Source organism: Bombus huntii, chromosome 7 (genome assembly GCF_024542735.1).
Source record: "Bombus huntii isolate Logan2020A chromosome 7, iyBomHunt1.1, whole genome shotgun sequence".
NCBI classification, from domain to species: Eukaryota; Metazoa; Arthropoda; class Insecta; order Hymenoptera; family Apidae; genus Bombus; species Bombus huntii.
Window position 1 is genome coordinate 5,773,007 of NC_066244.1, and position 14,605 is coordinate 5,787,611.

The window sequence follows — 14,605 nt, forward strand, 5'->3', positions numbered from 1 at the left end:
ACTTCACATTTGATCACTCGTATTGGCCCTGCGACGCAAACGCTGACAATTATGCATCTCAGAAAGAGGTTTTCAATGATCTTGGTACGGACGTTATAGAAAGTATCTTCGAGGGCTACGATGCCTGCGGTTAGGCAGAGTCAGGAAAGACCTTTACCATGATGGTCACACCGGAAGCTCAAGGATTGATACCACGAGAGAAAACGTGAAAGTGACAAAATACCACCGCGGCATGCAAACAGCCTTTGACAAAATCTGTACGTTTCTTATAGCAATGGATTTACTAAAGATAGCCGTGGGAGTTCGTCCCTTTAACAAAATGGAGTTGGCGATGAATGCAAAGATAATTGTACAAATGGATGGCAAAAAAACGCGGATTTTCAATACAAAGACTTCACATTTGATCACTCGTATTGGCCTTGCGACGCAAACGCTGACAATTATGCATCTCAGAAAGAGGTTTTCAATGATCTTGGTACGGACGTTATAGAAAGTACCTTCGAGGGCTACGATGCCTACGGTCAGGCAGAGTCAGGAAAGACCTTTACCATGATGGACACACCGGAAGCTCAAGGATTGATACCACGAGAGAAAACGTGAAAGTGACAAAATACCACCGCGGCATGCAAACAGCCTTTGACAAAATCTGTACGTTTCTTATAGCAATGGATTTACTAAAGATAGCCGTGGGAGTTCGTCCCTTTAACAAAATGGAGTTAGCGATGAATGCAAAGATAATTGTACAAATGGATGGCAAAAAAACGCGGATTTTCAATACGAAGACTTCACATTTCATCACTCGTATTGGCCCTGCGACGCAAACGATGACAATTATGCATCTCAGAAAGAGGTTTTCAATGATCTTGGTACGGACGTTATAGAAAGTACCTTCGAGGGCTACAATGCCTACGGTCAGGCAGAGTCAGGAAAGACCTTTACCATGATGGGCACATCGGAAGCTCAAGGATTAATACCACGAGAGAAAACGTGAAAGTGACAAAATACCACCGCGGCATGCAAACAGCCTTTGACAAAATCTGTACGTTTCTTATAGCAATGGATTTACTAAAGATAGCCGTGGGAGTTCGTCCCTTTAACAAAATGGAGTTAGCGATGAATGCAAAGATAATTGTACAAATGGATGGCAAAAAAACGCGGATTTTCAATACAAAGACTTCACATTTGATCACTCGTATTGGCCTTGCGACGCAAACGCTGACAATTATGCATCTCAGAAAGAGGTTTTCAATGATCTTGGTACGGACGTTATAGAAAGTACCTTCGAGGGCTACGATGCCTACGGTCAGGCAGAGTCAGGAAAGACCTTTACCATGATGGACACACCGGAAGCTCAAGGATTGATACCACGAGAGAAAACGTGAAAGTGACAAAATACCACCGCGGCATGCAAACAGCCTTTGACAAAATCTGTACGTTTCTTATAGCAATGGCTTTAGTAAAGATAGCCGTGGGAGTTTGTCCCTTTAACAAAATGGAGTTAGCGATGAATGCAAAGATGATTGTACAAATGGATGGCAAAAAAACGCGGATTTTCAATACGAAGACTTCACATTTCATCACTCGTATTGGCCCTGCGACGCAAACGATGACAATTATGCATCTCAGAAAGAGGTTTTCAATGATCTTGGTACGGACGTTATAGAAAGTACCTTCGAGGGCTACGATGCCTACGGTCAGGCAGAGTCAGGAAAGACCTTTACCATGATGGGCACACCGGAAGCTCAAGGATTGATACCACGAGAGAAAACGTGAAAGTGACAAAATACCACCGCGGCATGCAAACAGCCTTTGACAAAATCTGTACGTTTCTTATAGCAATGGATTTACTAAAGATAGCCGTGGGAGTTCGTCCCTTTAACAAAATGGAGTTAGCGATGAATGCAAAGATAATTGTACAAATGGATGGCAAAAAAACGCGGATTTTCAATACAAAGACTTCACATTTGATCACTCGTATTGGCCTTGCGACGCAAACGCTGACAATTATGCATCTCAGAAAGAGGTTTTCAATGATCTTGGTACGGACGTTATAGAAAGTACCTTCGAGGGCTACGATGCCTACGGTCAGGCAGAGTCAGGAAAGACCTTTACCATGATGGGCACACCGGAAGCTCAAGGATTGATACCACGAGAGAAAACGTGAAAGTGACAAAATACCACCGCGGCATGCAAACAGCCTTTGACAAAATCTATACGTTTCTTATAGCAATGGCTTTAGTAAAGATAGCCGTGGGAGTTCGTCCGTTTAACAAAATGGAGTTAGCGATGAATGCAAAAAACGATTGTACAAATGGATGGCAAAAAAACACGGATTTTCAATACAAAGACTTCACATTTGATCACTCGTATTGGCCCTGCGACGCAAACGATGACAATTATGCATCTCAGAAAGAGGTTTTCAATGATCTTGGTACGGACGTTATAGAAAGTACCTTCGAGGGCTACGATGCCTACGTCTTTGCCTACGGTCAGGCAGGAACTGGAAATACCTTTACCATGATGGGCACACCGGAAGCTCAAGGATTGATACCACGAGAGAAAACGTGAAAGTGACAAAATACCACCACGGTATGCAAACAGCCTTTGACAAAATCTATACGTTTCTTATAGCAATGGCTTTAGTAAAGATAGCCGTGGGAGTTTGTCCCTTTAACAAAATGGTGTTAGCGATGAATGCAAAAATGATTGTACAAATGGATGGCAAAAAAACACGGAATTTCAATACAAAGACAGCAGGTCTAACACGCTGTTTGCCAGAATGACAGGTGCTAAAGAGAGCGGAGCGTCTTATAGAACTGAAGTATCATTCCTAGAAATACACAATGAAAGAGTGACAGATCTACTGAGACGGATCCGAGTGCGGGAACATCCTAAAAGAGGACCTTATGTCCAAGACCTGTCAAGCCAGCGCGTGTACGACTATGCAGATATTCAGGAATGCATGGTGAAAGATAATACGCACAGAACTGCAGTAAGCACAAACATGATCAACGCGAGCAACAAGAATCGCGCAATTTTTACGATGACGTTCGTGCAAGCTGGACTATCCGAAGGCAATATTCCGTCGGAGACCGTTTCGAAGGTGTATCTTGTCGACTTGACTGGAAGCAAACATGAGAATGCAAAGGCTACGACAGGCCAACGACTAAAAGAATTTAATAGATTCGACATTAATTTATCATTGGTAACATTTGGTTCTGTGATATCGACGCTCTCGGAAGTTAGTTCCACAGGCGACGCGTCTTCCTCTTATAAGCGTAATATCTTCGTACCTTATCGAGATAGTGTACGTGGTTATTAAAGGATTCGCTTGGAGGTAACTCGAAGACAATTATGATAGCTGCTATTAGTCCGGCCGACTGCAATTACCGCGAGTAATTATGCAGTGTGCTAACCGAGCGAAAAAATATTATTAATAAAACTATTATCACGATATGAGTATCAGTATTTTTACATTTTATTCTGCTTTTTTAATGCGATGATATGTTTCTATTCATGAAATAGTATTGAAACACCTGCTAAACGAATACAAGTATGTATCTAGCACTTAAGATATTAGTCTGACAGCGGAGCAAGTAGTTGCAGCGTTCTTATGGTCAGACACTACATATTCTACCAAAGAATCCGCTTCTTTACCTATTCCTATCTGCTTTTCTTGGAAAAATGAATCATAACTCTGTCTCATTTTTAAAAGAGATGATATTCAATGTTTAACAAAATATAGATCGGATGTTTAATGAAATATAAAAGTTGAAGATGATTCAATTTTTTTCTTTCTACTTGTACTTTTCATCTTTTCCTTCATATCGTAGATATCCTACATAGAGACGTTTTTGGTATTAATGAACAAACGTTTCGTGGACTTGCATAGTTTTAAAAACACCAAGGTGACAGTAGTTACAGTAGAATCACCCTGTACAATGTTTGATCGGCAAACAACCAATGGACGGAAATGAAAGACAAGGTAAACTGCATAATTTGATAATGCTAGATTGTTTCCACTGCTATTGGACCGAACTAAAGTTTGTTTGCGTGAAATAATCTACTGGAATAAGAAGAGCTTATGAAGTAATTAAAGTAATATTTATGCGAGTAATTTTCCATTAGAAGGAAAGAATCGATTTTCTATAAAACACGAAAATGATGATATTTTTAATCATCGTTTAAAATATTAAAACTTATATAAACAAATATTTCCAGCTAAATATTATATCAAAAAATTAAATACAACGATAAAATTATAAATATAAATTACACCTCAGTTTATAGAAATAATTAAATTTTCTTTAATTAACTGACAAATTAATACAGTTCACCCAATATTTTATCCTTTCTTTTTTTCCTATAATGAAACAGACATCGTTAACAAATTGGATAATTTCAAGAATTCTCGTTCACGATAACGACATTTATCTGTCTAAACACTCGAATCGCGAACGCATTCGTAACATACATTATGTATAATATGTATGACTATTTATGAAGTGTGACTAGCTTAAAATTATGATTATATGATCGATATCTATTGTCATAAACAACGGCGAACATTTATTTATACCATTGTATGTATATTCTTCGCTGTAAACTTTTTTTCCACTAGAAACCAGTTATACTGTGCAATATTAAGCATGTGATTGTACAATCGTAACTGTGCGCAAATACCTCCAGTTCTCTGGACCACGTCTACACACAGAAGTTAGAAATCTTTCAAATACATAACAACTGCTAGAAATACATAGATATACAGAATGCTTCAAAGTAAACGTCACACAAAATAATTGCTAAATGAAACTTTTTCATTATTTCTCTCTGTTACAAAGGGCATTCTGCTCTCATTATTTTTTAATTTATTTAAAAGTTACTTCGTACGTGCTCTTTGTTTAATTCAATGTTTCGTTAAAATTGTTAATAATGTATAATTTTTATGAAAATTTCTTCTGTTGTTAGGAACTAATAATTTTTTTTACTTTCATTTAGCAACTATATATTTCACTCGTTTCGAAGCATCCGTTGGAAAGGGATCTCTAAAAATTCTTCAAAAAATACGATCAGTATGATATTTTCTTGAGTAGAAATCGGAATGCTGAAAAATGCTAACTAAATGTCATGGTTTTATTGCAATGTGCACGATTTTTAGAAATTCGCGAAAATTTGTATATAACAAAAATTTTGGAAGATCCTTCCGCACCAAAATTATTTAACAAAGTTAAGCTATTTTAAGTGTTATAAAATGTTTTACTTGATGCTTTCAATGAGAAGAATTATTTAAATATGAATCTATTCAATCAATTTATGTAAATTTAAAATTTAATATGAAATCCTAACGTCAGCAGGTGTAGTATGTGATATGCATTTCTAATATCTACTTTCGTAATATGTAGATCAAAATCTATTTTTTTTTATCTTTTCCCGATATAAAGGCAAGCGAATTAGTAATCAATTCTAATAAATGATTTTTGCACCTAAATTGGGATTTTCAATGTGGATAAGAGACACGTAAAATATTTGTTTCGAAACTTTTTAAACTGTATAATAAAATTTGGAACCTCATAATCCCATCACAATAGAATTTGAAGTTCCCTCTATCTTGACGAAATATTTTTTGATGTAAAAAAAACTCCATAATACAAAAATCATAATTTTTATATTATGAAAACAAACAGATTTTTTCTTTTATTTCGACTAAAACACATTTCACATATTACACTGTTATATTGAAAGTGCTGTAACAAACTAGGAAATCTAATTATTCCTCAAAGCTAAAACTAACGATCTCGCGGAAGTAAATATAACTATCAATTTAATTTAAATCTAAAATGTAATGACACTACGATTTTTTTCTGCTATGCAGAAAGGATTTTTCAAAATCTGTCGAATTAAAATTCTTAAATTTTAACTATAGTCATCATCGACAATAATGTTACGAAATTACTAACCATAAGAACTTGGTTCCCTGAAATGCCATTCAAAGGAAGCAAATACGTCTTAAACAAATTCTAAAAGCCAAATTACCTTCAATGCAATCCTTTCTTCAATATTTCGTACTATATTCTACAGATAAAATATTTATTCATGATCTAGCAATTACGGCAGTGATACGTGTCGAAAATTGCTATTGGTTAATAACAATTATCTATGGGTTTCGGAGCTGTCCAACTAAAACTGCAGTTCAAGGTACAATCGTTTATAGTAATTTTCATCTAGACGATATATACATCTACATATAGCTTTTAAAACGTTCTGCTTTCTCTAACATTTCCATTTTACATTCAACAATTCCTTCGTTAAAATTCTATTTCCATTTATTGTTTAATATATAATAATTTCTTTCATTTTCCTCTTTCTTTTTATCTTCATTATTTCTGTTTTTCTTTTGGCACCTACGTGAACAGAAAAGTTAGAAAAACTTCACGAGGTAAGAAGTTGGACAGCCTTGCATGAGATTCTAACAATCGTACAATCTAAACTGCGAACAATATCTTTTCTCTTTCCCTTTCATAAAATGTTCATCTCTTGTATCAATCATTGACTTGACATCGGTGTCTATCTATTACACAGATACAATACTCGATCGCCCTTAATAAATTATGACAGTGTTCATTTTTAATGTTAAAAAATCAAATGAAACGCTATACATACAACAATTAGCTTATAGCGAACAATTTAAAAGATATCGAGTTAAAGAATGGTTCGCGAGACTGCTTAATTATCGTTTGATGCACAGTCGAGACTTAAAAAATACATGTATATATCACTTAATTTGATACATGAATTTCTAGTTAAATTGCACTGAATGTCTCAATAGTAGCTGCGCATTAATGACTACAGATAAATGCAACAAATATGCAGAAGTAATGAGTACAATTGAATAATGTAACCATAAGACGTTAATCTAGAAAATGTTAGTACGTTATCGCTCGACACATTCAAACGTAAATCACTTTTCCGATAGTGAGTCATTCCGTAATAAATCGTGCAAGATTTGCTTCCATGGTCGTGGTGCTATTTTATAACTCACGACATTTATTGATAACAGTTTCAAAAAACAAATTCATATAAAAGTTTGATCTTCTATAAACTACTTCTTTAATTAATTAATTTAATTAATTAATTCATTCATTAAAAGACAAGTATAATATTAAATCAAAGATTAAAAGCTTAACTTTGTTATCATTATATAAATTAATTTTTATTGCATATTTCAACAAAATATTTTGATTGATCTATTTCGATTTTCTTCTCCAAAACAAAGCAGAAAATCGAACTTTCCCAGAAGTAATTTTTTGAAGTTATAAATAAATATAGAGAGCTGGAAGAAATGACGACAGTAAGTGGTTCTAATACGTTTGAATGTTTGAGGACAATTACGATAACACATTTTATGACAAATAATTTACATAAAAAAAGAAGGAATTATATATATATGTATATATATCTTCGAGTGAAAATTAATAGAAAAATAATATGATATTTAAATGTTTATTATGAATACGTACTAACTATAGTCGAACCTTTAGCTCTTCCATTCTTTGTCGTATTCTTCGCCGCATCTCCTTATATCTGAAAATTCAAACAAAAAAGAAAATATAATTTCAAAATATTCCACTTTAATTAACTCTTTGTTTCCTAATTTAAATAATAGAAAATTCATTTATTTTGAAAGATTTCAAGATGAATATTAATACAGAAATATAAGAGGACAGTATTTTTTTAAAAAATAACTCTTTAGATGAATAAAACTAGTCTAAAATATTCGAATAAAATGATCAAAATTAAGAATTATGTACATATTTAAAAAGACATACTTTTCTTTTAAAAGCAGAATCTGACGCTCCTCTTCGTAATAATAACGTTGCAATATACCGTGACACTCTACCAAAGAGAGATTAAGAAATTGCGCAACGTCAGAACTAATTTCCGGAGTCGACAATTTGTCTACTAAAAAAAGTCGCGCGACATTTTCGTGCGGACCTAATACTACACGAACCTCCAGCGGATATTCGTCATCTCTTAATCTTCTTTGCTCTATAGAAAAGAAAATTATCTTTCTCAAATAGTGATTAAGAGTAGATACGTGTTTCCTAAAATAATTTAACTCACCGCCATTATCGCGGACGACGAACAACGCAAAATTATCTGGTTTAGCATCAACTTTATATTTGTCTAACATAAGGTTGATAACTTCCTGAGTATTTACTAAACTTGTAATCCAAACGGACATTTGAGATCCATGCGGAGGTGTAAAAAAACTGGTTTCACGATTATAAAAATGTCCGTTAATTGAACAACGACGCCGCAGTCGACTACGTGATTGTCGTCGACCACCCGGGCGACGTCTAATTGCGGTGGATCCTTGTTTTCGTCGTAAAACTACGCCATCCAGCTAGAACGTATTACAGATATGCATATACAGGGAGAATAATAAATTCAAGACTATAATTGTTAAATACCTCTAGTCCACTGTCGGTCGACATTGTCATGTTATCATCTTCTCTAAATTGTAGAGAATTTACAGAATCTGTATCGCTATCAGTTCGATGTCTTTGGAGGCAATCAGGTCCGGACATCGACCGATTTAAGCCTTTTTCTATCCAACTGTCATCAGTGCTAATAGATCTATTACCGGACATATTTTTCTCTAAGTTGTCAAAGTATTCTACCCTTCGAAGCGTTTCATTTCGATTTGGTGTGCCATGGTAAATAGGCGTATCGGTACTGGAAGAACTACCTATACTGTGCGTTGGTGTACTAGTTACGCTACTATCATTACCACGGTTGCTTTGATGATTTGGACTATTTGCTTCTGAATTTTCGCGAGAATCAGATCTATCAAAACTGGATTGAGAGGAAAGAGGCAGTGGGTCGGAAGTGGTTTGCGAACTAATCGAAGGTAGATTTTCGGGCATCGTTTGGTATAATTTCTTTCCATCTTCGATTTTACGTTCAACCTGGATAATTAAAAATCAGATAAAAATAAATAAACTGAAAAATATTTAATAATCAGAAATTTTAATAACCTATATATTACCTGAAGAAGCTCATCTATTTCATCCCACTCCATGTTCTTAACGTCTAGTTTCATTGGTAAAGTGAGGCTCTTAAGATGATCAGGTGAGGTTGGTACAGACTTTGTTTCAGTTTCTGCGTCTTGCTCACAAGTTTCTTTTACACAATCTTCCTCTTTTTCTTCATCTTCTATACTCTATTGGCAGAATTTACAAGATATACGAACATATAAAATATTTTAAGCATCCCTTTTCATATAAAAATATATACACACATCAGAAACACTACGTCTACATGAATTTCTATTACGAGCTGTAACTACTGTGCGTTGATCATCATCTTCTTTTAAATGAATCACTCCTCTGACACCCCAATAAATACGAAGTGCACCTTCCAGTATCAATCTTCCATTAACCTGTTAAAAAATAATATTAATTATATGTTGATCTATATTTTCTTAAGCATAAATATAAGATAAATACCTCACGGCTTCTTATTCCACCACTTTTGCCTTCATAATACTGGTTGAAAACCTTCAACTTTGATTCCAAGTGTGATCTAAGTATGAAAAATTATAACAATATAAAACTTAATGTAATAATATAATATGTTTAATAGTGTGGTGTCGTGGAAAATTAAAATATTAATTTTTTCCCCGATTACTTACAATTTATTAATAACGAATTGAATATACAGGTATTAATTGGACAGAAAACGATGTTTGTTTAACTGAAACTAAATGCGATACTCGTATCTATCTCAAATAACCTTACAGTTATTTGGCAACTCTCGTCACAACAAATCTCTCTCTCTCTCTCTCTCTCTCTCTCTCTCTCTCTCGCATACCCTGACTCGGTCATCGCTCCTTGAACCCGAAACCGTCCTTCTGCTCTAGCGTTGTTTATCGTTTTTCTCGTATTTCTGCACGCTCATGTTTTGCAAGAACTAGGTGACTTTGGTCACATAGGCGCTCTTCAATGTAAACAAACCACAGAAGGACAATGACACGGTTTTTTCTATTTTCAACCGATCTCTAATCAAACTCTTTTCTTTTACGATACCACAATAGTATGGTATTAAATAAAACACATTGTTTTGAACTACATACCTGGGTAATGATGGCCGAGCTTCTTTTTTCCCAAAACTTGTATGTGATTCAACTCTTGTTCCATGACCAAATAATTGTGGCCCAAAAAGAGCTCCGTAACATGGTACATGACAATATGGTACACCTTTATGCTACATAATAGTTTTTAAAAAGAAAATATAAATTTTGTTGTACGATTATTAAGTAAAAGTTAACAGTAATATATTAAAAATGAAATATTTAAAGTGGTAGCACAAAATTAGATAGATTAAATATTTAAATATGACTAATAATATTACAATATTTAATTAACAATTTTATAAAATATACAATGTTGTACCTCTGCATGCTGGCCTGGATTCAAGCGTTTCCCACATTCTTCGCATCTTAAACATTCTGGATGCCAGTCATATCCCAATGATTGCTTCCGTTCAGCTAAAGTCACAGTTTTTCAAAATATTTTGTACAAAATAAACAAATATATTTATGATCTATTTGTACAAAATACTCACTTTATTTGTAAAACTTTACAGTATTACACAAAGCACATATAATTTTATAATCAATTGAGATTTCACTAATCCTTTAATAAATATATTTTCTTAAGTTTTATTTAATACATGCATTTTGTTTTTATAAATAATAAATTATTAACTTATAAATTGGCATATTAAAATATTTGTTTAAATTAGTATATAAAATACATAAATAAATTTTTATTTTCAACTGTAGTATTTTTTTTCATATTTAAAATATTAAAACCGTTATTTTAAACGTTTGAAATATCAAAATATTACAAACGACAATAAACAATTAATCTTTTAATTTAAAAAATAATTTCTTAATAATAACAAAGAGCTTGGTTAAAATGCAGAAAAATAATAATAAAATAATATTTTTAATAAAATATATACGAATAACATGACAGTTATACAGACAAAAAATTAATCAACTCATTATAATGACAGGAAACGGTACTTGTCAAAATTATTACGCCTTTTTAATATATGCGAAGATTGAAACTAACCGAAATATACTGGTTTCCCACATTTATGGCACTTCCACATGACGGCAGACTCTTGTAATATCCATAAAATAATAGAAATTAACTCTCACGAGATTCTAATCCATTTTGTTTATACTATATGAATAGGCCTATTGAAAATGACATGCGGGTTAATTAAAGATGTTACTAGTAAGGCAACCTTCGCTGAATAATAAATAGTTCCCCTGCGGGTTCGAAAACTTATCAAGCACTTGACTTACATTTTTTCACTAAAATCATAGAGTACAAGTAGAAAGGAAACTGAAAGTACTAAGTGCTTGCACATCATTCATTCATGGATCATTATTAAATATTCTGATATTTGGATAACATTACAATGTAGGTACTCTATTAAAGAATTATGTTAAACATTTTTAAGTAATATATTTCTTCTCTTATTTATTAATTGTAAATAGTAACATATACAAATACAACGTGGAATTGATTAATCGGTAGAGATACTACATCATATACATAGTTACATTATAAATTACATTATTACAAGTACAAAGTACATGCTTCAATTCTTGCTTTCTAATGTATTAATATCATAACATTTATTTGTAGCTTTTATAGCTTTTATTTGAAACATATTACATAATTCACATTATATTATAAATTACTAATTATTACAAATACATGAAAGAAACTGTATTGTTCATTATGGCGTGTTTTTATATTCATATGGTATTTACATAAATTAAGAAGTCTTCTTTCTTAAACTCATCAAGTTGTTGAAATAATATATTATAACTTCAATAATTTATTATTTGATGAAGATTTGTTTAGAATTTTATTGAAAGTCGATTGTATTTTTAGTAGTCTCTTTTTAAGATATATAATTTAGTATGTGAAATATAGTATAATAATTATTATAAATAACAAACTTTATTTTTAAAATAATACAAAAAATACTATTTAAAAATATTAATAAATTTATCAAAAATTGATTTGGAAAATAAGGAAACTTTATAGATATAAATCAATTCCAAATATTTCTTTTAGTAAAGCCAATACATAAAACTTTTAATGTTAAATATCCTGTTGATAATGATTCGATAAATAATATGTTTCGTTCAAGAAGATAATTCAAATTTAATCATAGTGATAAATATCATCCTTTATGTTCTTTCATGAGGACAGCCATGATGGCGCGCTCAAATTCAATGGAAAATTCATAATTATACCGGCTTTTTGAAACGAGGAATTTATGTATATCATCTTTATTCCTTGATAAAAATACGTATTTGAAAAGTTAAATAGTTGAGAACGTGAAAAATATTCACGTAAATGTTATTATTATTAAAAATATAAAAGTTTAACTATTACGTTAAGTTTGTTGGCAAGAATTTTGAGTTGCTCAATTTGTACGGTTTTATCAAGAAACTGGAGGTTAACCGTTACAAGTAAATAAAATGATACAGATGGATAAAAAAGGATGCAAAGAATTGCTAATGCAGAGAATGTTCTTAGCTATAATCTCCAGTATAATGGTACAATTTTTACTTGTGACTTGCTTACTTTTAATTACAAATTTAAATACAGATTATATGTCATGGATTCAAAACACATGGACAGCGATAACCTCTTTTCGAATGTGGAGTTATTTCTGTGTTCTTGCTACCGTTACATTTTTTCAAGGAGTTATTTGTAGCAAAAGTTATTCTAACATTCCACCCTACTCAAAAAGTAGGTTTATTAAATTTTTTGGAATATTCACATATCAAAATATTTTGATGGGTATCCTGCACATTATCATTGGTGGTCTCCTTGTTTGGTTGCATTTATCAATCAAAGGAGGCAAATATGGTTTTTTAATGACAGAATGTAACATAATTTATGGAATGTGTTTAATGGAAGAACATTACTTTTTATTCTTAAGTGGATTTTGGAGCGGATTATATTTTTTCTTGAAGATTAGTATCTTCCATATGAAATATTTAAAATTTCCTATCATATCTTCATCAAAGCTTTTTCGATTTAAAGCAGGAATCAGCTCCCTGCTTCCATCATTAATGGCTGAATGCGTATGGCCAACTCTATATTATTTAATTGGTTATTATTTCTTGGGTCCTTATTGCTGTTCTACAATATTATTTTTGTCATCCTTACAATTAGAAAGTGAACCATTGAGTAGCATTCCTAGCTTGCTGAATCTGTCATTGATTTTTCAATTATGGTTGTACCAACTGATGTTTGTATTAACAATTAACAGTATGTATTTACTATTTGAAATATATTTGACAGAATGGGTTCCTTTTGAATTCAAACAAAGTAATGTATTTAATACTGCTGAATCTGGAGTGACACTTCCTGACGCATTATCTACAGACAAAGTGCCAATAATGCAACATTTAGGCTATTTAGATTTAATTACAATAGCACAAAAGGATAAAGCAAGAAGAGGTGTATTATTCACACTCAGTCAACCTGGAGGTCATCCTTACAATTGGAACTGTGTTATAGAAAGATGTACTGGTCTCATCAAAAAATTTTCTGATGATCTCAGCACAGCATGCATTAAACCTCAGGAACCAAAACTATCTTCTGGTGCTCCAAGTTCAACAATGACAGATGTTAGTGCATTTCAGAAACAATATATGTATCGTATGCGCAGTTTAATAAAAGAAGAAGTACAAATCTGTACAGAACAAAGTAATATAAAAAAAGATGTTGACAATGAACTGTTTATTCAAAAATTCGTAAAAACAAGATGGAACAACTTTCTCGCATACTTACTTTCTAAACCACTTATTTCATATGTTTTTGGTGAAATAGAGGGCGGTAAAGTGTGTCATATTTTATTTAATGGACAGACGATAATCTGGGCTGCGGATGCAATTTCATCTTTAGCTGTATTATCATTAAATGAAGATTCTTATGGAATTGCTCAAAAAGATCTACCACTTATAATCAATACTTTACTTGCATTGAAGCAAGCTCTTGATAAATTACAAAAATCAAATATTATGGCAAAGAAACAATATGGAGATGATAAATTTATTAAACAAATCTTTCATTCTTTACGTGCTGCAGCAAAACGAAGTCTTTATAGAATAGTTACATGTTTTGAAATTTATATAGGAGATTTAGGATTAGAAACAACAACAGTGGAACAGTTACATAGCTTTCTTGCTTATAGGGAATAAATTCTCGTCGTTCATTGCAAACTTTAATGTATGTATATATATATATAAATAACTTTTACTTGTATCTACATAAAATATTTTTTAGTATCAAAATATGTCAATGATTGTAAGATTATTTTTGTAATTGTTATATTTATATACACAAACAAATTATACTTGTGATTAATCTTTTCTATCTTTTCTATTTAACTTTACTTAACTGTGGTTTACTGTATAGGAATAATTTGTAAAATGTCGCAATAAATTATTTTTCAAACATCTATAATTATTCGATCAATGTACCTTAAAAATATGTTT

General features: G+C 32.2%; 2 protein-coding genes across 3 annotated transcripts; one reads left to right on the forward strand and one right to left on the reverse strand.

Annotated features, from left to right (window-relative positions):
• Positions 1-6,002: 6,002 nt before the first annotated feature.
• On the reverse strand, positions 6,003-11,390 carry LOC126867478 (uncharacterized). Its single transcript, XM_050621950.1, has 10 exons — positions 11,142-11,390; positions 10,455-10,549; positions 10,136-10,266; positions 9,510-9,585; positions 9,302-9,442; positions 9,050-9,223; positions 8,472-8,969; positions 8,122-8,404; positions 7,827-8,046; positions 6,003-7,581 (listed from the first exon to the last, which is right to left on the reverse strand). The coding sequence occupies exons 1-10, from the start codon at positions 11,179-11,181 to the stop codon at positions 7,521-7,523; spliced, it is 1,719 nt and encodes a 572-aa protein (XP_050477907.1). The 5' UTR covers positions 11,182-11,390; the 3' UTR covers positions 6,003-7,520.
• An 829-nt stretch (positions 11,391-12,219) lies between these two features.
• On the forward strand, positions 12,220-14,566 carry LOC126867476 (nucleoporin NDC1). 2 transcript variants are annotated; one of them, XM_050621949.1, is made up of 2 exons: positions 12,225-12,848; positions 13,407-14,566. In XM_050621949.1, exons 1-2 carry the CDS (start codon positions 12,575-12,577, stop codon positions 14,306-14,308), a joined length of 1,176 nt encoding a protein of 391 aa, XP_050477906.1. In that variant the 5' UTR covers positions 12,225-12,574; the 3' UTR covers positions 14,309-14,566. The 2 variants fall into 2 exon arrangements, with proteins under 2 accessions (XP_050477905.1, XP_050477906.1); XM_050621948.1 differs by having other exon boundaries at positions 12,220-14,566.
• Positions 14,567-14,605: the final 39 nt, after the last annotated feature.